The sequence below is a fragment of the Chroicocephalus ridibundus genome, chromosome Z (genome assembly GCF_963924245.1).
Source record: "Chroicocephalus ridibundus chromosome Z, bChrRid1.1, whole genome shotgun sequence".
NCBI classification, from domain to species: Eukaryota; Metazoa; Chordata; class Aves; order Charadriiformes; family Laridae; genus Chroicocephalus; species Chroicocephalus ridibundus.
In genome coordinates, this window is record NC_086316.1 from 20,013,613 (window position 1) to 20,040,321 (window position 26,709).

The 26,709-nt window shown below is 40.2% G+C and overlaps 1 protein-coding gene across 1 annotated transcript; it reads left to right on the forward strand.

Annotated features, from left to right (window-relative positions):
* The first annotated feature begins 872 nt into the window (after nt 1-872).
* ZNF475 (zinc finger protein 475) lies at nt 873-24,043 on the forward strand. The gene is made up of 5 exons (XM_063320179.1): nt 873-947; nt 1,043-1,125; nt 11,152-12,066; nt 18,703-18,883; nt 22,343-24,043. The coding sequence occupies exons 3-5, from the start codon at nt 11,362-11,364 to the stop codon at nt 22,492-22,494; spliced, it is 1,038 nt and encodes a 345-aa protein (XP_063176249.1). The 5' UTR covers nt 873-947; nt 1,043-1,125; nt 11,152-11,361; the 3' UTR covers nt 22,495-24,043.
* The last annotated feature ends 2,666 nt before the right edge of the window (nt 24,044-26,709 follow it).

Consider the following 26,709-nt stretch of genomic DNA (forward strand, 5'->3'; position numbering starts at 1 on the left):
TGCGTACCTGCCACAGGAAAAATTTCAGTGTGAAACAGATACCAGAATTTGTTTACAGCAGATCTCTGTTGCTTAGCAGAATACAAGACATTGCTTTTGCCAAGAGTCTAAGCAAGTGTGGCCTGTTGTGCATTTTAAGGTTTTCAGTAACTGACAACTGACATTTGTTATGCAGAAAAGGATAGAATCGAAGAAGCACTGTGTGGATTTGCGTTTGACACTGCCAGCAGAGAACACTTGCAATGGGAACGTTCGAACCAGTGGTGTTTTCTTGTAGCAACTATTTATCGTTGTTTCTTTAGAATTAATTTCCACAGAAAATATGAAGCTTGCAAAAGTTAAATTTGGAAGAATGTTGAAACAATTGGGCCAAAACCTGTGATTTTTTTCAACGAGAACAGTGCCTGTGTACGAGATGGAATTAGGGCTCCTCATGCTCTTCTCTGTTGCCTGGCCTTCCCAAGGAGGTCATTTGCCCCTTTTCACCCAGGCAAGAGGGGAAGGGGTTTGAGAGAGAAGACCCTGCCCATGGATGCAGAGCCTGAGTGGGGACCCTTCCCAGTGAACAACTTGTAGGTGTTAAGTTGATCAAATAGACTTTCCCTCACACACGTGCTTCTGCCTGGCAGGAAAAGACCCGCTTTGCCCCAAAAGCTGGTCAGTCCAGGAGCTCCCCTTGTCCTGTCAGACCAGCCACGACGAGAGGGGCCAGTAGCCCTGGGGCGAGCGAGGATCAACGCCTTCTGCCCGCCCCCCGGAACACGGGCTCCTCCCTCCTCTCGGTGACCAACGATGGCGCCGGCCAATCAGCGCCCGGGCCGCATGTGTTGACGCGTTGCCATGGCAACCCCGGGGGCGGGGACCACGGGCCACCCCCCCGCCACACCCTGCCAGGGCGCCGGGCCGCAGGGCTAGGGGATGCCCGTCCTAAAAAGTAAAGCAAAAGGGTAAAAGAATCTAAATACACTGTGGGAGGGGGGTGGGAAAGGTGTTCCAGGTGCGCTCACACAACTTTGCTGTTCGACTCTTTTCTTCCATAAAGGGCGAACCGAACCGAAAGGCAACATCAGAGAAGCCCGGGTCTGGAGAAAACTAGGGAATTTTGAGCCACTCGTTGGAGTGAAGGTAATGTTTAGGAAGGTGTTGACAATGTGGTGCCTCGCACGGTCTCTTGAGTGTTGGATCTGAATAAGACTGTGGGCTTTGGTAGGCTGGAGGGTGGAGGAATGGTTGGGCGCGGAGGCACTGTGGTTTTCCTTCAGTCCTGAAGTTGAAGCAAGTCTTCTGCCTAGCCAACGGGCACAGGCAGATGGGATCCTCTGGGGTTTGGGTACCAGGTTTTATGTATTTCACCTAATTTCCTTGTGGATCTCAGGTGGCTCTAGTGATGACACCCCTAGCCTGAAACTCAGTAAGCCAAGGGATAAATAACATAGTCCCATGTCCTGCCTTATCCCATTGCATCAGTGCTTGACACCAAAGTACCAGACAGCTGGATTCCAGCAGAGCTCAGAGGCCCAGTTATAAAGAAGTGAAAAGGTCAATGAGCGATGATTTGAGTGACTCCCTTCAGACCAGCTAACTGGTAATACATGGGTGTGTAATAGTGCTTACTGCAAGGATAATGCATTTATTCTCTGGAATTCATTTCTGCAGAAATTTGTGTGGCAAAACAGCATTTATCAGGTCAGATGTTCTGATTTCCTAATTCCCCCCTTCACTTTTCTTGGGAAATGGACTGCATTCATTTATGTGTGTGTTTCAATAGGCAGGAGAATATAATTGGAATCATCACGGGCAACTGTTTGGATACTGAAAGCTAGAAATGATACCCTGTGTAGAAGATAACCCTACCTGGCACATAATTACTGATTGTCCCATATAGCAGAAATTACCTCTTTCAGTTCTATTCCTGGAAAATATGTGGTGCTGAACAGTAATGACAAGATTTACTAGAAAAGCCAGAATATTTTTTTGGCTCGGAAAGCCAAGCGAAACAGAAAACTTTGCTGCCATTTCCAAGTGGTTGATCTTAAAGCTAATTACAAAATTTCTTCTTAAGATACTTTCAGTAAACTGATTGCTAAAGTTATAAATTAATGCCATTGACTTAATTGCAAAATTATTTTTTAATTTAAATTTACTTTTCTATTTATTTAATTCCCTAGGACACTCATCTACAATAGAATGCATTGGTTTCTAACTAAGTGAAATTAGTTACATAATGAAGAGCTCAGACATACATGGATTTTCACGTCTCTTCATTTAATCCACGTTATCTGGGGTTATTTCAGCCTTCTATGTATTCTTCTATACGTATTTCTATTGGCTTATGGAATTTAATAATATTCTATCAACTAAAGAATTATAAAACAGGACAATATAGACATAGGTAACAGCTTCAAATATAAAGTGAGAAAAAGACCACTGTTAAAAATAAAAAATTATAGAGTCACCAAGGCCCAGTGGTACTGGGTAAAACTTGATGAATGAAGTTTGTCAGCCATGTCCTCTCACATCAATTACAAATTACTGTTGATCTAAAATGGGGAAAAACAATAATGTGAAAGAATGACATTTTGAGATTTATTACCAACAAGACCCTTAAAAACGAGTGTTCACCTACCAGTAGCCATCATTAGGCTTGTGCTATAATGCCCTCAAGCCTCATGCTGGATATAATGAGTGTTTCCATAGCAGAGATTTAGTAGGTGGCCATTTTCTTTTTGTGTCACAACATCATGAATGTTCTGCAAAGTATTAGGAGGTGCTGTATCATTCATGCAAGATCCAGTGATGAGTATTTAATAACTTCTTGTTAGAATTAACAACATTTCACAGAAGCAATGGAATGTCCAGAGTTTTTGTTGTTCTAGCCGCTTTCCACTTCAGATCATTTCATCTGCTTGTCTAGATTCCCTCTGCCAGTTCTCTATTATTGTGCCTTTCTGCTCATCATTTAGTTTTCATATTACTTTTAGTAGCTGGTGTATCTTAACTGAGCATAGGAATTGCCATAGTAATTAGATTATCTTGTTGAGTATCCTGTTCATAACAAAAGTAGTAAAAACCTCAGTTATGGAGTCACTCGTCAGCAGGAGCACTTCCTTTCTATTGAAAAAATATTAAGGTTGACTTACACTGTAAAAGATGAGAAAATTTATCCCTTCTGATTATTTTATCCTGCATACTGTAACTGTGGTAATGCAGATTATTGAGAAAAGTGTCTTTCCAGCACTGAATCACCCTACACTTCTAGTGACAGGCTCTCAGCACATGTGCATTGTCATCCTTCTTCCGAGTTCCACTGACTTGTGTCAGTTTGTACAAGCTGACATGCCTGCCTTCTATTTTTCTGTGTCAAACAGACTCTTGACCAATTATGCGTTTATCCATCCACCTATTTTTTCCCCCTAAAAGATCAGCCTACTGTCTTGAAATTATTGCACAAATTGCGTACTCACCGTCAAAATCACCGAAAGTCAGCCAGATTCTGCACACATCAGTCCCAGACATGGAAATTTTCAACAAACACACCTGAGCTAGGAAGTACATGTAGCTTACTTTGAGCTGTGTAAACTTACTTGCTTCGATGTCTGCTTGCTCTCACGTTCCTGTGCTGAGGGCAGGGTGAACACACCCAGTCTGTTCATTAGCTGATGCATATCTGATATGCCCTCTATGATTTGGATAGTGTAAAATATTGCAGATGTACCACAGTAATTGACAATGATTAAGAACGGGATGCATAGTATCCCCAGTGTCACCCAAATTGGGAAAGTGTCTATTCTGGTTTTTACACAAGAGTAAGTGTGGAGGCAGGGTAACATTATTCATTTAAAAAATGAAATGAGTGTGTTAAATAATTGTATGTGAGTAAAATTAAGGTACCCTTCACCCTGGTAAATTGTAATGTATCACTAAGTACAATATGAAAAGCAAGAACCTTGTTTGTAGAACATAAAGGATATTTAAGGCATTACTGGAGCAGGTCCAGAATTTTGAAATTCTGTCAAGTTAGTTACATTTTTTTCAAGTAAAAATGTTTCACTTTTTCTCTATATTTTAACTAGTAGAAATATAGAAAACTCTATATTTTAACTATTTTAACTTCCTTCACATAAGGTTATGAGTTCAATCAAATCAAAGGAATTATTGCTTATGTCTGGGATGAGGAGGACATAGTCACACAAAAGAACTGCTGGGTCACTAGAAGCAGTCTCCAGCTTTCTCTGGCAACACTGTCATGAACTTAAATCAAATAAATTTAATAAATAAAATAAGCTTAATTATTGCATAATTATATGTAGGGTCTCCTCAGATGCCAAGTATACAGTGACTGCTATTGACATCAGTGAATTTTGGATTGAACTGTGAAGTTTTAAGAAGGAAGAGAATCAGATCCAAAGAAAGACATGGGTGTTTTAATAAGTCAGAGGAAAATTACAGAAACATTTAACTAGGTTGATTGTCTCATCACAGCAGACACCTTAAATAGATCTTTATCAGAGTCCTATCGAATCCTCAGGGTTATGTATTTTCCTTCTGTTACATTCTGATGAACCTTTGCACACACACACAGAGTAGTGATTTCGCTCTTGTGTGCTTGATACAGGTGCATCGTTGAAGGAATTTTTAGTTTTGTCTAACTGATGCTTTAAACAACGGGGAAAAATGTTTGTTAGAAAATTCCCAGACAGTTGTAGCCCAGTTGTATACATCGTAAAACGGTGACTTTTTAACCTGGTATATTTGATTTTGAGTATTCTTGCCTTGTGCTTTTAGCTGCCTGCATCCATGTTTAATGAAAGCATAACCACCAGCCTCTGGGCTGCAGATAGTGTAGGGCAGAGGGTACTGCTATACGTGCAGCTGATCCTCTGATGGAACAAGCTTCATACTTGGATGTTTCTGAGTGTGCATTACTCATAAGACATTTAAGCCAGGCTGCTGTGATGTTAGATTTTACAGACATACAAAATCTGGAAGCTGCCAGAAGTGGGGGTACATGCCAATATTTGTGTGTTCAGAGCTTGCAAATCGTTTCTTGAGATAGGAGGATGCATAAAAACATGGATCACTCTGAGCTATGACAAGAATAAGTGTCCTGATGTAGAAAACTCTGGATTTCCTACATCTCGGTGGTCTTTATTTAAGTTTAGTCAAGTAATAGATTATTCTTTTCACATGACCAAAGGAAAAGATTAGTCTTCAGGACTAATCAAAGGAGACTCCTCCAGCCAGGAACTGTAGAGAAAATGGAGTGCTGAGCTGGAAAAATGTGAAGGTTTTAATGTGTGGTTAATTTGCTAAAAATATTGTTGGAAACATAAGAATGTTTTTTCCTTTTATCTTTCAGTGAAAAAGAGATCCAACAGTAAGATACTACAAATTATCCAATATTTTTGTCCAACTTATGTTTGAGTACTTTGTCTTAACAGATTTCTAAAATGATTCATAATTGAGCAGTACAAAACAACATTTAGCACAAGAGAAAATACAGCCTAAGATGTTGGTTAAACTTCATTTGCTTTCCCTTAAAGAATAACGGGAAGCCTCATAGAAAACATTTTATTTGGAAAGAGCCTGAAGCAAGCCTTTTTGGCATTCAATGCAGGATGTCAGTTTGGTCCTTTCTGACACCTCTTTTATATATAAATATAATGAAAACACAGTAGAAGGGAGAAAAAAGACTTACCTTTACCTTGACTATAAAATTAGGGAACAGCCTTACAAAATTCTGTGACCGGACTGATTTAGTGTTAGGGTGCTACAAAATCTAGATTAATTTCCTTTTTTTTTTTCCAATTTGCTGTGTTACGCTCAGCAGATTACTTCATCTCTTTCTTTCTGTATCTTTTGTCCTCTTAGACTGAGTTGTTGTCCTTTGCCTTTTTACACAGTGCTGCTCAGACTGAGAAACCAGGATCTCTGGGTATTACTGTAGTGCAAGAAGTTGCTGCTTGTTGCTTCTCTTTTGAAGCTATTTGAGATGTTTGTAATTCATGTAACAGTAACATTAGGTATTACAATTGAAATAACTTTTCTTTTAGAACACTTGTGAGTTAGTCCAGTTTACATGAATCACCTTTATTAAATGACCCACGTAACTACAGTGGTGATGTCACAAACAAGGCATAAGACTTCAAGCACTGAGTGATGAACAGGCAGGATGAGTATACAACATAGAGCGTAGTATTGAAGGCAAACAAAGGGAAAACTTCTCAGAGTGAAGTGGGGGGTTGCATAAATAAGGGCTTAGACAGCCAGGAACTCTTGAATTAAGAGCTCTTAATACTGGATTAATCACTATATTTTTGCAAGCTAAAATCAGTTTATTCTTTTTCAACGCAGACAGCCTGATCCATAGCTGGGCTTTCACCATGCTGTTGTATTTGAATGCCACCATTTTGGAGCCATATGTTTCCTGCTTGTTTTATTGTATCTCTGTGGCCTGTCACACACTTCCTCAGGCAGAACAACCCACGCAGACATTCTCATAACTTTGTTATGCGAGTCCTGATTTTGTAAGCACTCTCCAATTATAGATAACCTCTCCAAAGAGCCTCCTGGATATAAGCCAGTGCCACCTCAAGCAAGTACTCCATATAAATCCTTTTCATAGCTTTGTCAAGCACTGTTTTAAAAATAGTAAAGGAATCAGTAGTTCTCACTGTTTATTTTGCTTGTTTATGGTCCTCCCTCCTAAATCCAGATGTGAAAATTGTATCTGCCTTTAGAGGGAGTCAAGCATGTCCAAGGGGTATTTCTTTGAGATGTATAAGCTTGAAAGTTCTGTGACCTTTGTTTCAGCTCTGTGTTTATCTGGTACAAGGATTTATCTTGTCCCTTTCTGTACTGGCAGATGGGAGCGGCGACAGTAAGCCAGCCATACAGTTTAAATGGAGTTTACAGTCTGATACAGCTGCACATGGAGAGGCTGTGATATCAGTCAGCATTCATAAACTATATATAAACAGATTCCCCAAACTGTCACAACTGTTCCTGTATTTTGTCCATTGAATAAGCACAGTTGTGTCCTGGCAGCAGCAGGCTTCATGCAATGTGCTCTTCCACAAGGTAAACTGTTTTTTTCAGCTGGGAGGTCTCCATGTGGAATTCTAGCTAAGTCAAAGACAGTAGTGTTGAGGAGTCATTGGAAACAGCCAATTTAATCCCCCAGCTAGCTCAAGTATGTTTTGTTCAATTCAGTCAAGGAATCCAGGCTTATAAAATGACCTTATAATGGGTTTTGAGGAATTGTTTACATGAGAGAATCAAGAGAGATGAAAAACAGAGAGGGTCACTCTTTAGAAATGGGCTGCATACAGGAAATAGGAAACGTATGTGTCAACTTCGCTTCCAAGTTCCAACGCTGACATGAAAGAAGACATAAAGAAGGCCATTTCAGGGAAGAAGTTTCCACTTGCCTGTATAGGTTGAATCACACATGGCAGCTAAGAGAAGGCAGCATTACTGAAGCATGGATAATAATGCTATTGTTGCAATTTCTGGATAGGATAAACTTAAAAAGAGTGTGCAAGGATTCCCGTTTCTTCTTCAGGACAAGAAGATAAAAGATGTACTGAGCTATTTGCACTCGTGTCATTCTGTTCTATTTTGGATAAAGTGAAGCTCTCAGCCTGATGCTGAGCTAGCCGTAGTATTTCACTTGCTTTTCATTAAATTGAACTCATCCATTAGCTGCAAGTGCCCTGTCACTGCAGTTCATGAGATTGTTTTTTAAGTATTGTACTCAGTGGAACTGCAGAGGAGAGGAATGTTTTTCCACAGCTATACGCAATGATCAACCATACCTTCCCACCTTATGAAATAACGTTGCAACTTTTTTAAAGGAAAAAGTTAAGAAAGTTTTATGTTTTGAAAAGAAATGTTAAATCACAATCCTGATTTGCTTCCACATCTTTACCACTGAGCATGAGAAAAGATGATTTGAACTGCTCGTATGCCTTTTCATTTCACACTGAATTTATAGGAAGTTTCCAAATAACAACGGTCAACTTGGCAGGAATAAATGTAGACCAAATGGTGTAATCCCCACAAGGAAGCATAATTCTCTTATGAAGTATTTACAATAGCAAGCTTGGATACCCAACAATAGGTTATATTGTTAATAGGTTGTTTATAGCATCTTTTATTGACTGATTCATTCTTAATAGTAACAGATTTAGTCACCTAACATTCTTCATGTGGCAGGCAGTTCAATGTCCACTGTTTCTTTAAGAATCCTCTCAGGTAGCAGAAAGTATCGTTCTGGCGTAAATCAATAAATAGGACATAAATAGGACCTTGCGAAGTTCAGAAGTTCCATGAAATGTAGCTGAACTTTCTGATGCTCCCTTCCTCTGACCCTCCAATAACCCTTATCTCCCCTGCCTTCGTGACCCTTTAATGTTTCCTTGGCTCTCCATTCCCTTCATCCTCCTAAAGAGCTTGGCGACTTCCCAACTTGGATTCATCCAACAGGCCACCCTCCTTGGAAACTCTCCCAGTCTTTGAAAGGGCTTTGCAGTAGAGTTGCCTCAATGCTAGTTTACAACATTAAATCTCACACACTGTTGAATGATTCACCTAACTGAATCACATGCATGATCTGGTCAAAACTGGCAAACTTGTTATTGTGGCAAATTGTGGTACAAAGTGATCAGCCTTCTGCAAAGTTGAGAAAATCTAGGCCATCTATAAGGAAAACAGGGAAAAGGCTTTGGGATTTGTTGCACAAATAGCTTTTGTAATACTTTCTACACGGTTATCAAAGTTTTTTTGCATTAAGGGAACATTGCTGGTGAGGGCAAAAATGATTTCTTTAAAATTGGATAGCACCAGTTTGAAGACAGCTAACTGCCCAAGTATTATTAATTGCTACTGTCCAAACTGCTTGTAACCTTTCTTTCTTTGTTAGTTTGTAGCATGCTTTTCCACTAGATATTTCACAATAATACATCATGTAGGAGTCAGAACAAAAAAACAGTTTTTTTGATATCTGAAATAAAAATTAAAGTGCTACAGTTTTGTGTATCCTTTAACATACATTATACACTTATCTGATAGCTTCAGACATGAGAGGATGCTACAGCCTTTTACCTTACTATATTTTTCCACAGACTGCAATTATATATTAAAGTTTTAGAGGAGCTGTTAACTTGGAGTGCTAAGTATAATGTCCCTCAAGAATTTTATTTTTAACAGATAACTGCAACATAGTTGTTCACAGAGATTTGTTCCAGTACAAATCACAGATTGGCTCTGGTGGTCTTTACATCTTCCAATTCGCTTACAAACAAATCTGAGCTTCACAGGAGATTTTGTAAAATGAGAAAATGTCACAGGTGTCCCTGGAAGATGCAACTTCGTGAATATTTAAGCAAGCAGTGTGAATGCAGCAATCTAAACATCTTTGTATGCCTGGCAAGAGGATGACTAATTGTATGAACCTGGTGATAGCTTATTTTTTCACCGTTGCCCATGTCCTTAAGGTATCCTCTAGAATATTAATGAGACACTGGAATCAGCTCAGTGCTTCTCAGTGATACAGGCAAACATTAAGTATGTCATCCCAAAGTTAACGACAAAACTGTGTCCTTGCCCTTGGGCATAATGAAATTCAGCGCCTGGATTTAGAGGTGGGAGTGATAAGGGTGAAAAGGCTGCTGAGTGGGAGCAAAGTCTACCAGAGTGGCATGAAAAAAGAGCAGTTAAGAGCAGATCCAGGTTGGTTGGTGGCAGCAGAGAAAGTGACCTGACATGGGTCAGTGGATCTCTGGGTAGGTAACTTCCTAAGAAGTTTGGAAGGGTTGAGATAAAGTTTGGAACATTCAGTAAGGTCAAGGTGACTCTTAAGTCAAAGGGAGAGCTGCCAACCCCAGAACAGTGGCCATTACACCTTCACCCTATCTTTGGTGGCAAAATAAGCAATAATCAGCTGTTTCTTCTATTATAGATAAAGTGGGCAGTGATTACCTTGCTGTCCTTACCAGCCTGTCTATGCAACCTCTTCCTTGCTTATGACTAAAGCTAGCCTGCTAGTTAATTTTCTGTTCTTGCAATTAAACAATAGCCTCTATCATAGCATGCTTACAGTCTGAATTTTATTTTCTGATCCTTGGAGGACCAGCACAAAAAATTGTCTCTGTGAGAAATGAACATTGAAGTGATACAACACAAAGTTGTCTCTATACAAGGACGGATTGCAAATTCAAAAACTGAAATATGTTTAGCACTGTCTTCTTGAGACTAAACAAATACAGTGCCCATATCTTCTCCCCATATGGCATGTGCTTCAGCTGCCAAATCATCTCAGTAGCCTTTATTAATAAACGTGCTCCATTTTATTAATATCTCTCCTGTACTGCAAGAATCAAGACTGGTCAGAGAATTTGAGACACACACTCACAAATGCTGTGTAAAGGGGCCTAATAATTTCTGTCAGCCTACAGATTGGGAACGTTTTCCTTGCTGACTGTCCCTTTGGAGATTGGACATTAACATCTCTCTACTAAGTGACTTATTTTCACTTCTCTTGAGACAGGGAAATTATGTTTAACTATCAACAGAAATGGCTTAGAAATTAGACTATGTTAGAAATACCAGTTCTGTCAATAACTGAAAATAAAGCATGTTGATTATTCTCGAAACCACATGCATGTCAGCAGCTTCAATCCTTGCAAACCCATAGTCTTTCAAGTCCTTCATCACTTTACACGCTCTGAGACTAGAATTTCAGATTTACATTGTTCAGCTGATCATTAGGGGTAGAGTATATTTGATGTTATTTGTCTGCTATTTAAAAATCACAGAACCACAGAATTGTAGGTGTTGGAAGGGACCTTCGGATAATCATCTACTCCATCCACCCTGACAAAGTGTGTTCACCTAGAGCAGGTTGGACATGATCACATCCACGCGGGTTTTGAATGTTTCCAGAGAAGGAAACTCCACCACCTCTCTGGGCAGCCTGTTCCAGTGCTCTGCCACCCTCAAAGGAAAGAAGTTGAAAATATAACAGTATATATAAAGTATAAAGATATAACAGAGTAGTAAGGTAAACTGATCCTTGTGATAAGCCACTGGATGTTAACCTTAGCAAAAGAGATAGTGTTTATTAATATGTGCTGATTTAATTTGTTTCAGGTTCATATAAAACCAAAAGGCAAAAAACAAACACACAGAAAACCTCTTTCCCTACTGGAATGGCCATTAGCAGTTTTCCAGCTTTCAAGTCTGTAGTACATTCCAGCCGATGAAATTGAATTAAGAAGATTGAGCATCATGCTGAATAACAGACTTTCCCCAGACCTTTATGTGTAGGACGCAGAAGTTTCTTGAAATGTTGTACACTTCATGGAAAGAAATGTCAAGAAAAAGAATGTGAACAAAGCCTGTAACACTCTGCCAAGTGCTGGAGAGGCCCCTGCTATTGTCTCTAATATCTTGCCTTCAGAGCAGGTTTCACCACCTAACGTGTCAGATCTCCCTAGAATTTTGCCTGAAGTAGTGCATCTAGAAGCTGGACCCCAGAAAAGGCGACCAGGCACTGCAATAATATCAAAACGGTCAGATACTTCAAACATGTCTCGGATGCCACTGAATTGGCCCGTCATCCCACCAAGAAGACCTGGCTTCAGGGTATGCTATATCTGCGGCAGAGAATTTGGGTCGCAGTCTATTTCTATACATGAGCCCCAGTGCCTAGAGAAGTGGCACATTGAAAACAATCAGCTACCAAGGCATCTCAGAAGAGCGGAGCCCAGGAAACCTGAGGTCCTGACTGGTGGTTCCTGTAAGCTTACAGCTGAAGATAAGGCAGCTTACCATAGTGCTCAAGCCCAGCTCCTGCCCTGTGGAAACTGTGGACGAACCTTCCTTCCTGACCGTCTCATTGTGCACCAAAAGAGTTGCAGAGGAGGTAGCAGCGGTGTGGGGCTGGCAAGCTCCAGCCCCCATAAACCTTGTAAAGGCCCAAGCTCTGTGTCTGGCTCAGCACGTGATGATCCATCCAAGACCTCTCAAGGAAAGAGAAAGGTTGCACCAGCCATGTTAGACAAGGTAAATTGCCAATCACATGCTGTTTGAAAGAGCGTGGATGCATTTTGACGGTAGGCACTCCAGGGGAGAATGGGTTCCCATCAAATTTAAAATCACTTTCCTTCAGAAGGAGCTTTTGGCTCCATGCAAATGTTTCTCTGATGAACAGCGGGTAAAGGAAAGGGGAATATTGTGCGTGTAAGGGAAACTACTAATTCCTATTTCTTTTGGTTTTCCTGCTGAAAGGGGGTAGTTGGGTTCTCATATTCTGTGGTGCTGTGAGGGTTATGTCCCCAAAAGGGACCCTTGTGTGCTATAGTTCCACAGGAGATTCTCTTGAGCAGCTTAGGCAAGCTTTGAGTGTTACATGTTTTAGCAGGTTTTAGGTATTTTTATTTAGCTAATATGAAATACAGTGTTTCATTATCCTGTAAACACTCCAGTGATTTTCATTTTTTACCGTTATTCTTAATCTTGGCGTGGAACACGAGTTTACTGAGGACTGCATGTTCAAAGGCAGCAACTCGGAGTATAACAACAACAAAATAAGACTGCACATTTCTTTCCACTGAATTTGATTCAAGATCCAAGAATAAAGAAGCTGATTCACATTATCCAAAAGCTACACAAAGTTTTGGAAAATGGCGTATTTTTTTCTGCATTTGTTTCTGCACAAGCTGTCTTTTGGCCAGGACATTTGTAAAAAGATAGATGTCTAAATTTAGGCCCAGTGTCTAAAATAAAAGGCTTTTTTTTTTTTTTTCCAGTGGGGGTTGGACTCCTGATTGCCTACATTACTTTTGAAAATGAGATGTAGCTTTCTCAGTCACCAAAGGAATGCAATGCTATGCAGAGCATTTCTAAAAACATTTTAAAAGTCAAAGAATGCTGTATTTCAGTTTTGCAGCTGCTAAATATAATGGAGCTAATAGCATTATCCTAACAAACATGAGAATAAAGACAATGTAAGGCATTTTTATATTGTGCTATTTGAGGCCACTAATTGATAGATATTGTCAAATTAGGTCCACTCCTCAGGTCTTTTATCAGGAAATTTCAAATAACCCATAAACAGTTCAAAGTGCTGTGCAGGTGTATCTATAGCTATAGGAAAGGCAATGTTCTTGTTGTGTTACACTATGTTGTAATATTTACCAAAGAACTGGTATTGCTTTAAAGGTGATTGTTCAATGAAAAGCCTGGGTGTGAAGCAGAGTTTGCAAAACTCTCTGCTCCATCCATCACTCATAACTCTGTATGTTTATTAAGAAAAAACAAAACAAAAGAAAGCGGGGCGGGGTGGGGGATGGGGAGAATGTCCATAGTTATAATGTCACAAAAAAACCCCAAGTTTAGAGTGTGGTTTGGCCTTGAGGGTCACTCTGTAAAAATGTTGCCCTCTTGCACAATATATCTGCTCCCTGTGTGGATTAGTCACATCTGCTGACTTGTTGAACAACAACTTTATTACCACTTCTTACTTCTGTGAGCTCTGCAGAGCCAGAATGATACGTGTTCAAATCTGTTCTTCCTTCTGTGTGAACAACAGGTTTCCTCATTTACTTCCAAGCAGTTACAGTTCATCAGTTGCACCAGAACTAATGAGGCTGTACAGCTTGCAGTTTGTGAGTGACTCTGAAGGACTTTATTATTAACAGTGACTTTCAGGAAGGGATGATGGATTTTACCTCTCTGAGATCCTTTATTATTTTTAGAGCTGTCCTTTTGTACAGAGGTATGTGTTAAGGCAGAGATAGGAATGGAAACAGTGAAAGAAATATCCTGTGACCCCAGGGGCTGTTCGGGACTGGCAGACTGCTTCTAAGGAGTGGTCAAATGAAGCCTTTTTTCCATAGGTTTAAATTTGCTGTGTGAGGGTGTCCACTTCCAGTTGAAAGGTCTACACATTGCAGGATGCTGAAAAGCACTAAGCTCACGGAAGGACTGCAGATGCGCTATAAACAGGGACAAAGTCTGGGTCTCCTCTACAGCCTTCATCTTTTTGCAGCATATGGTTTTAATGTTGCTCACCTTACCAGCTACTCGGCCGCTAATTAATTCTGTTAAAGAATAGCAGTGGTGGAGTGAAAGGCAATCTGCTTTGGTCCTGTCAGGAAAGCATTAGGGTCAGATCATGTCTCACTTAATGGGCCTTTTCACTGTGACAGTGAATTGTTTAAGTACCTGTTTAAAGTCCTGATTCAGAAAAACGTCAGGGGGAAGGAAAAACTGAAAAAAACCCCAACCCTTATGTAAGTGTATTTAAGAACTGTAATGCTACTGTCAAATTAATTTATGCACTGGAAGATGTCCTAAATTCAAAAGCTGGATTTTCCTCATTTTAAAAATAAAGATCTGACTGACTTAGTGGTACACCATGTAAAGGGCATTTTAACTTCACAACTGCAAGCACTTTCTACTGTGTGCCTCTGTCCTGGAGCTCTCTCTCCCTCAGCAAGTGCAGGATCAACTAGACCAGCATCATTGCTGACAAACACTTACTCAGTTTGGTGTTAAATGCCTTTAGAGCTGGGGACTCAACAGCCTCTGTAAGCCGTCTCTTCCACTAACTGTCCTTGCTCTTGGAATGCATGAACACATCTGCGTTAATCGTATCTGGCTGTGTAAAACAAACAACGGCCTATGCTTAAGAGATTCTCACATCAGCTCACAAATTCTGTTTTGGATTCTGCTGTGATGCCCCAGAAAATGGAAGAGATATCTGGGACTACTGGAATTCAGACTTGCACTAGAGCAGTGTGTTTTTTCTTCATAGATCAAAATGTCTGCTACATGTAAGTGAGTATTAATGACTTGCTGTGGGTATATGTGTTACAGATTTTTTGACAACAGATAACACTGATCCTAAAAGCCTATCAGATGTGTCACTAGCATCTGGTGCTGCCATCTGCTGTTTTCTTCTTATCAAGTTAACTACCTAAAAATAAGATTTCAGTGGTCTTCCTTTACCATACTGTATTGCATTTTAAAACAGCATAAGTCTTGAAAACTTGTGTAACAACAAAATGTTGGTGTTGTATCTTGCTCTAGCATAAAGTCATCTAGTCACTTGGTAAAATGAAAACTTCAGATGCTGTGTGATTCTAATGAAGGTGAGAAGTCAATGATAAACTTTGTTTGCCTCCACTGCAGCAGTTTTGAACATCTTAGGAGAATACTGACAAACATATTTGCAAATACAGAAAGTTAGATGAGGATGGACAGTGACTGGATGGTTTGAGTGAACTTACTGTGTATTACCATGGAGAATAATTGAGCTTCCTGCCTTTCTGCTTTTAGACAAATGCCGTGTTTATTATACCGATGTATTTCTTTTCCAAGATAGCACATCAGGAGTAAAATGGAATATTCTAGTTCTTCCAGTGGAGTAAAATCTTTAATTACCTAGATCATCTGGCAGAATCACCTTGCTGTTCAATGAAATTTCATACACAGGCATATGACCAGTCCTAATGTTAGTCTGCTGTTGTGTTGGGGCAGTGGCTGAAAGCACTCCAGAAGGCTGTGAAATGCGCCTTTGGATGGTTGTGGGACCCACACCACAGCTTGTCCCTGTCCTTTATGCAAAATGCCTTTTACTTTTCGGAGAAGGATGTATGGAAAGGGCTGCTATCATACAACACGATGCTGTTGCCACGTGTTTGTACCAATCTGTTCCCGAACCTCTGTTCCTTGGGCAATTCAAACTTATGATGAGAGCTCTGGCCTAGAGCAGGAGGCCTCCCCTCCTCCCATCAAAATACGTGGATAATTAAACAAATAAGAAAGGTGGTGTGTGTGCAGCCCTGGATGATAAATATTTATGGAGGGGAGTTTGGGAGTCAGTTTTATTGGGTGTACTTACGAAGAAATTAAAAGCTTTGTGCAGCATGGGAGGATTTGACCTCATGTAACACCGTAGCAGCAGCCTGGGGCTAACCTCAAGTAATGTCAGGTCTATTGAAAATACATAGTTGCATAGCCCTCTGAGCTAAATAACTTCATTCATGGTCACGCAGACATACTTAGCAGTCTCAGAGAAAAAAGAAAATACTGAGACACCAGAGGAAAGCCTCACTGCACTGTTAGGTATTTGTAGGTATTTTTATAATAACACATATCCTCAGGAACAGACCTTCCCTACAAGCCTTTTCAAAAGTGAAAAACAAAGCAGTGAGCAGACAGCCTAGCCACTGGCCTGTGAGTAGTTTGGGTTGGAAAATTGTGGTGATTCCAAAAATAGTTTAGTTTCAAACTGCAGGCCTCCAGATGTGACATTTGGGATAGGCACACTCTGAAGACAAAAAGAAATGAAGGATAAATATCATCAGCTGTAGAAATTCCAAATAAGCTTATCGTATCTCATATTCCCCAGTTAAGCAACAAAAGAGGTGTTACTACCAATTTTAAGGATATTCTCCTTCAGGTTTTATTTTTCAACTTTTTTAACATGTGTATTTGCAGAGAAGGATTTGTGGATATGATTTGATGTGTGGTGATGGTTCAAACTCACTACATTTATGGAAAAAAATAGTTCCATCCTTAGACTGATCGGATTCCTTTTAATGAGTTCTGGTCTCTGCTATTGTTTCTGTACAGTTTTTAATTGTGGAAGTTACAAAACAGAAACATTTCTACTTGAACAGATTTCGTAAACATTTTTTCGACAAATAGGGTTTAGTTATAAGTCAATCCCAATTGATAACTTTGGAAAACAGAATCCTCTATTTAGCTGTAGGCCTGTTTTTTCTCAGTCGCAACACAAAATCTACCTATAAACGCTCTGTCAGGATCTGGAGGGATCGGAGAACTTCTCATTCAGTCTTCAGGTTTTCAGGTGAGACTGCCAAAAGAACCACCTCAGAACTGTGGAAATGTGTCCAGATTGCACTGGATGGAGATCGATAGCTTTTGTCTTGCAGGTCTCTGGCAGCTGTTCAGTAGTAGGACATCACAATGACTTTAGAACGTGTGTAATGGGTTTTTGAATGAAGCAGTCAGAGATAAAAGGCTATCTCCATTCACAACAGGTGGCTTTACACCTAGTATATTTTTAGAAAACCATTTCTAAAATGCTATAAGCCTACCCGTAACAAGCATGCACACTGAAATGAATCCTCTGACCTCAAGAGCTTAGACTGTAGTATCCTTACATAAAGCTCTCCAGAGCCTACATAGAAACATCCTGTGCCCTCAAAAGACGCTGTATCCAGACCCAGAATCTTATCTCCAAATCAGACAAGGTCTATCTCAAGATCTGAAGGAAACAGGTGAAAATCGATAATGAAAAATTAGAAGGCATTGTAAAAGCAGCTGTTGCTATATTCAGTTATGAATAGGAAGAGGTTTTTTTATATATATTTATATATATATAATATATACTATTATTTCATCATAAGAGGATGAAAATGTCATTGGAAAGACTGTCTTTGGATAAGTTATATTTAAATTCACTGTGAGAACTTTCCAGATGAAGTCCAACTTTTCCCAGCAAAATTACACTTTGTAGAGTAGTATTTCTTCATGTAATTGAGTTTACATGTGTGATACAGGAAAGAAAGCTTATGCAGATTGTTCACTAATGACATTTTCAGACTGTAACACAAATGCGAGAAGAACTGCCCAGAATTTCTTGAATACGCCGATGGGCTGATGGAGAAAGTCATGAATACTGGAACAGGTTACGCTTTGTCTTACACAGCAGCAGAGGAAAAAATGAAATCCCCACCTCCCTTGTTTGAGTGAGAAAGGCTTCCCGTGTTTGGTCTGGCATGGCTGTCCCTCTACCTTGTAGGAGGGCAGGGAATGGCTCATCTCTTACTGGTATTCTGCAGTCAGGAGCGCGGGAAGCGCTGGCAGTTGTGAGACCCATCAGTGTGCCTCAAAGTGCTGTCTCTGCAGTAGGTTTTTACGCTCCTCGTGGAGCAGGGCTGGTACTGACACCACGCCTAGCCCAGGATGTGCCTAAGGACACAGTCGAGTCCATAATCTGCAATACCGCAGTAATTATATATTTTTCAAGCTTAGAATATGTATTTGTGGGGTTTGGGGTTGAGGGATTTTTGTCCTCTGCTGAGCTGTTTTCCTCTGCGAACAAAAGCAGATCTGCAGTGCAGAAACAATGACCTGCTTTGGGTCCAGTTCTGCCCTCGCTGCAGTCACTGGCAAAGGTCACCCTGAGGCCTTCAGGATAAACAAGCAGCAGTTCCTATTTTGCCCCCCCCCCATCCTGAAATATCCTGGATTGGTTTTAATCCTTCAAGGCCAGGAATCCCACCAGCTAAATGATCTGTGGCAGAAGTAACGTGGGGTTAGGGACCACAATCGCAAGCTTGAGATGGCTGCCCTCACTGTCCAATTTAAGACACATGCTAAGGCTGGACACAGCTAAGTATTAATTAGGTGAAACATGTGAATTTTCAGCCCACTGCCTGCAGAAGGAGCCTACCTGTTCCAGGTGGCCAGTTCATGAGGCAACATCTCTTACAAGCTTCCAGACTGAATCCGGTCAAAACAAAACTGCTAGAAACAGTTACACTGATTTCACAGATCTGAATCAGTTTCTTAATCTACATGATTGTTTTCATTCGAAGTTGTTCTGATTCAAAATTAATGTTGAAAACAACACTTATTGTTCTCCACGATTGTTATTTGTAGGCACAAGTGATAAGACGGCCACCAGCAGTGATTTGTTACATATGTGGACGTGAGTACGGAACAAAATCTATTAGCATCCATGAGCCACAATGCCTGAAAAAATGGCACCAGGAGAATGACATGCTACCCAAGCACTTGAGAAGGCCAGAGCCCAAAAAGCCTGAAGTCAGTCCCATACAAGGTAAGCTGCAGACAAGTAAGGAAATGGGAGGAAGAAAGTGGGAGAAAGAAAAAAAAAAAGAATTTTAAGCAGTAGATTAATGATTTGCAAGTACTTCTGTCTCCATTTTACTCCAAAGAGAAGGTAGCTATTGTGGCTTCTTTTAAGCTTTCTCTTAACTACCCTGTGCTTCTTTTGTGTTGCATCCATGAGAAGTAAGAGTAGTTGTTGCCTTGCGGGACATGCCTCCTGGGACAGTCCTCCTTATGCATCACAATGCTCTGAATCATAACACAAAAAGATTAGCAACCTTCTTTACAGCTACATCACTGCCTTTTGACTATTTCAACACTGTAGAAAGGCATATTTTGAAATGGGCAAAAGTATCCAAGAACAGCATGCAGACTTGACACATACAGTCATTAAGTTAAAATACCCTTCAGGCAGCATAGGGATAGATACTTCAGCCAGGTTTTACACCTATAGTGTCATTTACAAAAAAAAGCCCGATGCTACCACTTAGCAGTGGTAAACAGTGAGTGGCCTCAGAAACAGGAGTTCTGTGGTGAAATATGAAATACAATACTAGATGCATGATGACTGGTGAAAAAGAAGGTATTTTTAGAACCTACCTATAACATATACTTGTTCAGGTTTTTATTAATATATGTTTATAGATAAAAATGCAGTATCTTCTCCAATGAACATCCAGTGGATGTTAGTGGTTTCTTTTTATTTACAAGCTTTGGAAGCTTTCTTTGCGAGACATTATAACATAAACACAGTGGGGAAAAGTATATGTAGTCTAAAATAAACATTTTATTTCTGCCAATTATGTGTGTTTGTGCTGTGGGTTCAGTTTTGTAAGATGCCTAGATCCCACTTCTTCAAACCAATGAAAACTGATGATCCTCAGCACCTGACAGAGCTGGGCTCCCGTGTGTATCCCCAGGGGTCTGCGCTTACTGTGGGACCAAAAGGAAAACTTATCTGTGCTCTGCCTGGAAGCTGCTCCCAGGACTTCCCCATTCACACGTAAAGTTATTTCGCCGTTTCAGCTGGATGCTTTCCCTGGCCCTGCCAGCTGGTATGGGCTACTTTGAGCCAAGTCTGGACCATTTGCTCAGAAGCAGTTAATTCACCTACTTTTTTTTTTTTTTTAATATATTCCCCATAATTTCCCACAGCTTCCCCTAATGTCTGGAAAAGTAGACAAATTCTCCTAAAACTCACTGTGAAAGAGTCATACACTAGATCAGCTTACAGCAGTACAAAGAAATACGTCCCCAGAAAACACACAGAGAAAAGGATCACTGAGAACACTAACGAGCTGTTCAAAATAATAATAATCACAAAAAATAATATCAAATCAGTACTTGATTAGCAGATGCCAAGCAGCAGAGTTGAATCTGCAGTAAAAGATAGGTTCAAACGCCATTTTCATTTTACTTGCTCTTTTTGTTGTTAAACTCTTTTTAATTATTACATATTGAGTGGTAAAAAAGAGGGAGAAAACGAGAATTCCATCTGAAAGACGAGGAGGCAAAAGGACAAATCAGGTTATTTTGAAATACCCTTGTCTTATTTTGAAGGAGTGGAAGCAGAAAGACAACCGCTCTTTGAGAGAACAATCCAGCAGAAGGCTCCCAGATATGAATCAGAATATTGTCTCATTTATGCGATGAGTCATATCAGGCGCCGCGCATCTCCTATGAGGTGTTGTGTGCCCACGATTCCCCAGGGGACACTGACCTGCTTCCAGCATCTGTCCCTAAATGCCTGCTGATGCAAGCCTGATCAGTTCTGTAGCTTGAGCCGAAACTGTTGTTCCCCCTGCAGTTGCCTCATGCTCCTGGCCTCGAGAAAATAATCTCAGTGTTGTTCTTTTTCCGTAAGACTTACTCTCGATCATCTGGTAAATGCTATAACTGACCTTGAGACCACATACACGTACTGCATGTCTCACAGTTTCTCAACTTAGGGAGGAGGGATTACCCCTGTTGTTGAATGGAACAGGCAACGTTCAAAAAAAGCTCAGCGATATTAACTGCTTACATAAAACTTTTTATAACTTACATAAATCTTTTTCTGAAAACTCAAGTGTCACAGGAAGACAACCGCTGCCCTGATTACACAGTGTTTTGTTTGTGGAATGCCTAACACATGCCTGCGAGGAGAAAGTCATCTCTCTCTCTCTTTTTTTATATTCAATAAACTTTCCAAAGTACAGAAAATACACATTCATTTCCTGCAAGCAAAGGGGATATTTGTCTCAGCCAAGAAAAGAAACACTACTTGGTTGCTCTTCTAACAAAAAGAACATTAGGAACAGGCATATTAAGAGATCTAAGGCTTATTGTGGTTATGTGAACCATTGGATATGAATCATATTAAAACTGTATGGGCCTTTAATGAAGAGCTCTATCATGTGCCAATGACAGAAACCATGGAATATTTTTAAATGTACAAATCCTTTTCTTTTAAAAATTGTCTGCTGCTAACAGTTCAAAGACAAAACCGGTTTTGGGGGCTTTTTTTCTGTATTGTCTGTATTGTCATACCTTCTAAGAAGGGCAAAGCAAATACATCTTCAAATTGAGCCATGTAGATTTTTTTCTGCATGCACTTCAGATGAAAACTCCTAAGGTCTAAATCCACTTATTAAGCAACCTACCTGGCTTTTTTGGAAATCAGTTTGAAACAACACTACATGAAAGTCCATTTCAAGATGAAAGTAAACAAGATTTTTTTTGTACTCAAATGAAACCTTGAAAATACATCTGATGTGAGTGTTTGAAGAATGCTCCTGAGCTTTCAGAGCAGTCACTTTTCCCACAGTGGAAAATAACTGAGGGTAAGACTGGATTAGTGTTTAGATGACAATAGATGCACCAGTGCAATGACCTCACTGAAAATTGTAGCTTAAAAGAACTGTAGGTTTTGTCTGTAACGTTTTAGGCTTACCTAAGCTTTTCTCCACTTATTGGCAAAACTTGCATAGACTTCAACAGGAAGAAAATTGGGCCCCTTGTCCAGAGCAGTACAAAGAACATATTCTCAAGTACGATACGCTCCCGCCCATTGCCATGGTCAGATAACATATGCTCATTAAACAGAACTTGAAGTAAAGCCAAAAAGTGAAATTTGCTGATAATAGTATGTATGCAAAGATGTTAATAATTAGCTGAGAATGCATATCATAACACACAGCATGATGTTTTCTCTGTACTTTCATACAATACAAAATGATTCAGTTTGAAGTTAATTTAATTCAACCCCTGGGACAAAAAGTAGAGTCTTTTTTATATATTTTTTACTCTTTTGCTTCTTTCTTTTCTTTCTTTTTCATTTGCAAAAGCAATATGGTTTGGTTAAACTGAAAGGCTCAGGCAACAGGTATTTCCTGAAAATATTTTCCATAAAGAGTTGAATGTGGGTCTCCAGAATGAAAGCTGATACTTTCTTTTTTTAATTTTCCAGCCAAAGGTTTCTATGATCTCGATTCTCTAAATGAGGCTGCCTGGATCAGCGCCCAGAACCAGCTAGTTCCATGTGATATTTGTGGGCGTACTTTTCTTCCAGACAGACTGGTCGTCCACCAGCGGTCCTGTAAACCGAAACCAGCAACGTGAAGTGGATGTGACACGCATGAATACATATGCATGCATGCTCACACACACACATGAGTACACACACACGCACCCGTACCTTTCAGCCAATCCATGAGAGAAATAAAATCCGGCTGGAGAGCCATGAGCATCAAAACTGTAGTTTGTCATCAGATCACATGATCCAAAAGCCTCCAGAGTAAAACCAGCAGTTGCTACTGCAGTGCAAGGTCAAATACGGTGATTTTTTTAGCTCAGCAGTAGCAAAAATGCCTGCTTATTTGTGTCATTCAGGTAGCGTCACCTTGAAACCACACTTTGAGAGGGATGGCATAAAAATACTTAGAAGTAATGTTAACTATCATGTTCCTTCTCCTGAGCCTGTGCTTTGTTGAGTGCAGGAGAACCCAAGTGTTCCCAGCCTCCCCAGTTGCTTTCTGAATTGCTGTGCTGTCTTCATCTCTATTGGTCAAATGTGGGATGTTTTTCAGGCCCGTTCCTTTCACAGCCCTTCAGATTTAGCTACCTGGACCTTCAAAAGAAATTGGGCCTTCTGCAAGCATTTCCCATTTTACTTGGCATGTTTCGTTATTGTATTCAGTGAAGTACAGAAAAAAATTAGCCATAGCTGTTAGGGGTCTTTCACTGCAGAGATGCCCAAAAGAGTATCCCACAAGGATCCATCTTGTAGTCTTGCTTTCAACAGATCTGCCAGACTGGGAGAGAGATGGTATAATGTCAGGAGCTCCCTTGTCTGCAGGGACGCTTAGATACATGTCCCTTGCTCAATGAATATATTCACCTCCTGTTTCAGAAACTGAAGCTTCAGACAACCTTTAGGAAATGAGAGTTTCGATAAGGGGTAACTCATTGACTCTCAGTGGAAGCAAAGCCCAAGTGATGTTCATCAGGAAAATTCTTTGAAAATTTTGTTCCCCCACTATAGAAGACTTGTCTAGCGTAAGGACCTCCATCTGAACTTGACTAATCAGAGAAACAAAGTAACTCCTTTGAGTTTGTTGGTTTGGGTTTTTTGTTTGTGTCCTTGTCCATCTTTGGCATGAGCCTATTCATTGACTCCCACTCAGATCTTAAATCCATGGAGCACTCCAGTGTTCACATCCTTGTGGGACTGTGCAGCTCATGAACCCCTTGACTGCTACAAGTGAAACATTGCCATATAAAGGGATCCAGCCATGGGGTGAAAGCAGAGACTGGCTGTTTTTAGATAACACCCCAAAAGTGCCCTCTTCTTGGAGCGTTTCTTCCTTAAGAATGATACTGACCATGTGATTTATCCTCAGCTCAATAAACCAATCATGCCAAAAATTTTATAAGTCAGAGGAGCACATCTTTGTCATTAACTTGGTAAAAGAAAACATATTTTTATGTCAAGCCAAAACAAGCACGGTGTGTCAGATGGCTGGAATAAAATACCACCCTGCCCTCTGTGCCAAATGTGACCATAACAGAGAGCCAGTATGAGCAAGAAGGGTAGGTATTATACAAGAAAGCTGTGGGGAAGTTGTTTGAATATGTTATTTTGAAAAATGCTATTATGTTACATAGTAGAATCAGTGCCAAAACGCATCAGTGAATAGGTTAAACACATGAAGGAGGTAATACTCACTTTAACAAGGTACAGCAGAGAGCACTTTTTATTATTATTTTACTTTCTCTGAAGCATTTTATTAAGTAGTCAGTGAGGTTATTCAAAAGGTATGACAAAATCCAATGCTACTTATTAATCAGCAATATAGGCTTCCTGATATCATGAAAGAAACTGTACCTCATGTATGTTTTCACCTTCACTTTTCTTAAGGCTTAGAGCTGGTGGTTATGTATTCTGTGACCGACGTGACTTTTCTCAGAGCATTCGCACTTACTATTGTACTTACAAACCAGATGAAGTGGATGTCTTCATACACACTAAAATGAAATATGGGTACCAGCAACTTTTCTTTTCCAAACTATCAAGCTGTGTGATTTGTGGCGTAAGTGAAATAAGAAGTAATATCATTGTTCTGTTATTAGAGGAACGCTCCTGGCTCCAGCCCTGGCGGGCTGTTAATTCAGACTGGGAGAGGTACCAGCATTCTTTGGTGAAAATAATTTCCAAAACAATCAATGGCACCTCAGCAGCCCTTTCATCTTCAGAATGAGAATTGTATTGTCTGAAGATAGATATCTTCAGGAGTCAAAGGTTCAGTTTCTGTTCTACAGTGCAAAGCTGTGTAAACCCCGCAAAGCTGTCCTTGTTAGTGTCTCCGATGTAAGAAGAGTCACTGGCGGAGCTGGACCGGTGCCATCCCTCCTCCTTTTGGCTAGGAGAAGGGATGTGGCCTGAGGAAAGAAGAACAGGGGCACTGGTTTGTGGTTGCTAGACTGGCTCCTAGGAACTGTTGGCAGGCAACCTACGTTTCAAGACCCTGGAGTCTGTTGTAATTCACATGAAGTGTTGGCCTACTGGTGAGTGGGTTGGTAATTGGAGGATTATGGGTGTCATGCAGTCTCGCTGTTTTGTCCGCTCTTCCTCTTCTTGGACCCCTCTTCCTTTTGTCAGACGTGATAGGAATTTTTTGACTACATGTGCCTCACTGAGGCACCAAGATTCATTACACACTCACTTCAAGAGCAGAAACATTTTAAAGAAAGTAAACAGCCTTTCAGGAGTCCCTGCAATCTTTGGCATTAAAAATTTAGCCCTGCCTTTTGGTGGGATTCAGGTGTCAGAGTCCCCGTCATTCTGAAAGTTGAACTTGGAGTCCTGATGATTCTAGATCTGTCAGAAATTTCACCCAGAACAGTTTTTCTGTGTTTCTTTGTCAGCTCTCCTCTTGTCTATTTTTAATTTTCTGGATTATTATCCCAAAAAGCAATAAAATCTATGTGATGAGTTGAGCAGAGTGTTTATAAACAATCACAAAAGTACTGATATTAACTGTACTTTTAGTGTGCTGTTGTGTCTTGCCCAGAAATACCACTGTATGGGAGCTCGTGAAGTCACAAGCCTGAAGTATGGTTTCCACATCAGCCTTTGAGGGAGTCAAATGAGATTTTGGCAAATTAAGAGCTGCCTCTGCTTATAGGTGATTGCTGCTGAGCTCTGAACTTAACATGGGATCTGTGAAATGGTGAGCCTTACCACTCACAGAGGCAAGTCAACACTGGGCTGTGAGGGATGATGATGAGACCAGAACATGCAGGAACTCAATAGGAGGAAACGGCCCTCAGAAAGACCTCAGAGGCTGTAACAACCCCTTCCCTCTACAACATCGTGGGTACAATGATTTTCAAAATATGTAGAAATATAAAAAGCACTAACATGGGAATCCATTATGTCCCATCTCAGACACTGACAGGACATCACTGTCACTCACATCTCCAGGTTACTCTGTCACGAGCTTTTCTGCTGAGCTCACCAGCCCTGATGTTAGTTTGTGCCAATGATGATGGTGAGTCCGGTGGCAAGATTTGTTCACTGGGAGAAATACTGGTAGTGCCTTCATCGTTTGCTCTAAACAGAGTTAAAATGATATCTTATGAGCATTTTTCATTATTGCTTGGCATTTATCAACTGGACTTTTTTTTGCAAAAGAGGAAAAGGAAATGAGAAATTGAGCTACTTTTCTTCCTTTGTTTCTGTACTTTAGTGATTCGTCACTTAACCTTATCTCACCCACTGTTGGCTCATGGTGATTTCCAGATCAATCCCATGTTTCCCACTGGCACAACACATTTAAAAAGCTGAAAAATATTTTCCTGTACTTCAAAAACAATGACATTCCATCTAGCCACAAATGTGCTGATAGCAGCTAAAACTACTCCTGGACAAAATGTACAGAAAGTCAGAACATGGATTGACAAGCAAAATTCAATCACATTAAACAAATGAGCATCCACTTTCAGACCATAAACAAAAGACCTGACCTAGTTCAGCCAATTGGACCTACCGATTCTACTTAAAAAATCAGACATTTTAGAAAAGCAATCCTGAAGATCATAGTCAAGCTAGATGAGTTTAACTGCAGTCTGCAAAAATTGGGCATTAAAGAACCCATAACTGCAGATAAATATTATATGTAAAGTGGTATAGCTCAGCAAGTTGAGAATGGCACAGTCATTTAGTTACCATACAAGGTTCAAAAGGTCCCACATCATTAAGGGCAGTAGCAAAAAACATATACCAGGCTTTAACAAAACATTTTCATGGACCTTTTTCCTTATAGACTACCAACA

What these genes read in the sequence shown, in the direction of transcription:
- ZNF475 (XM_063320179.1), top strand. Translation starts at nt 11,362, where the DNA reads ATGGAAAGAAATGTCAAGAAAAAGAATGTGAACAAAGCCTGTAACACT. An exon ending in CACCAGCCATGTTAGACAAG is followed by an intron (nt 12,067 to 18,702) that starts GTAAATTGCCAA and finishes TGTTATTTGTAG; the next exon opens with GCACAAGTGATAAGACGGCC. An exon ending in TGAAGTCAGTCCCATACAAG is followed by an intron (nt 18,884 to 22,342) that starts GTAAGCTGCAGA and finishes TTAATTTTCCAG; the next exon opens with CCAAAGGTTTCTATGATCTC.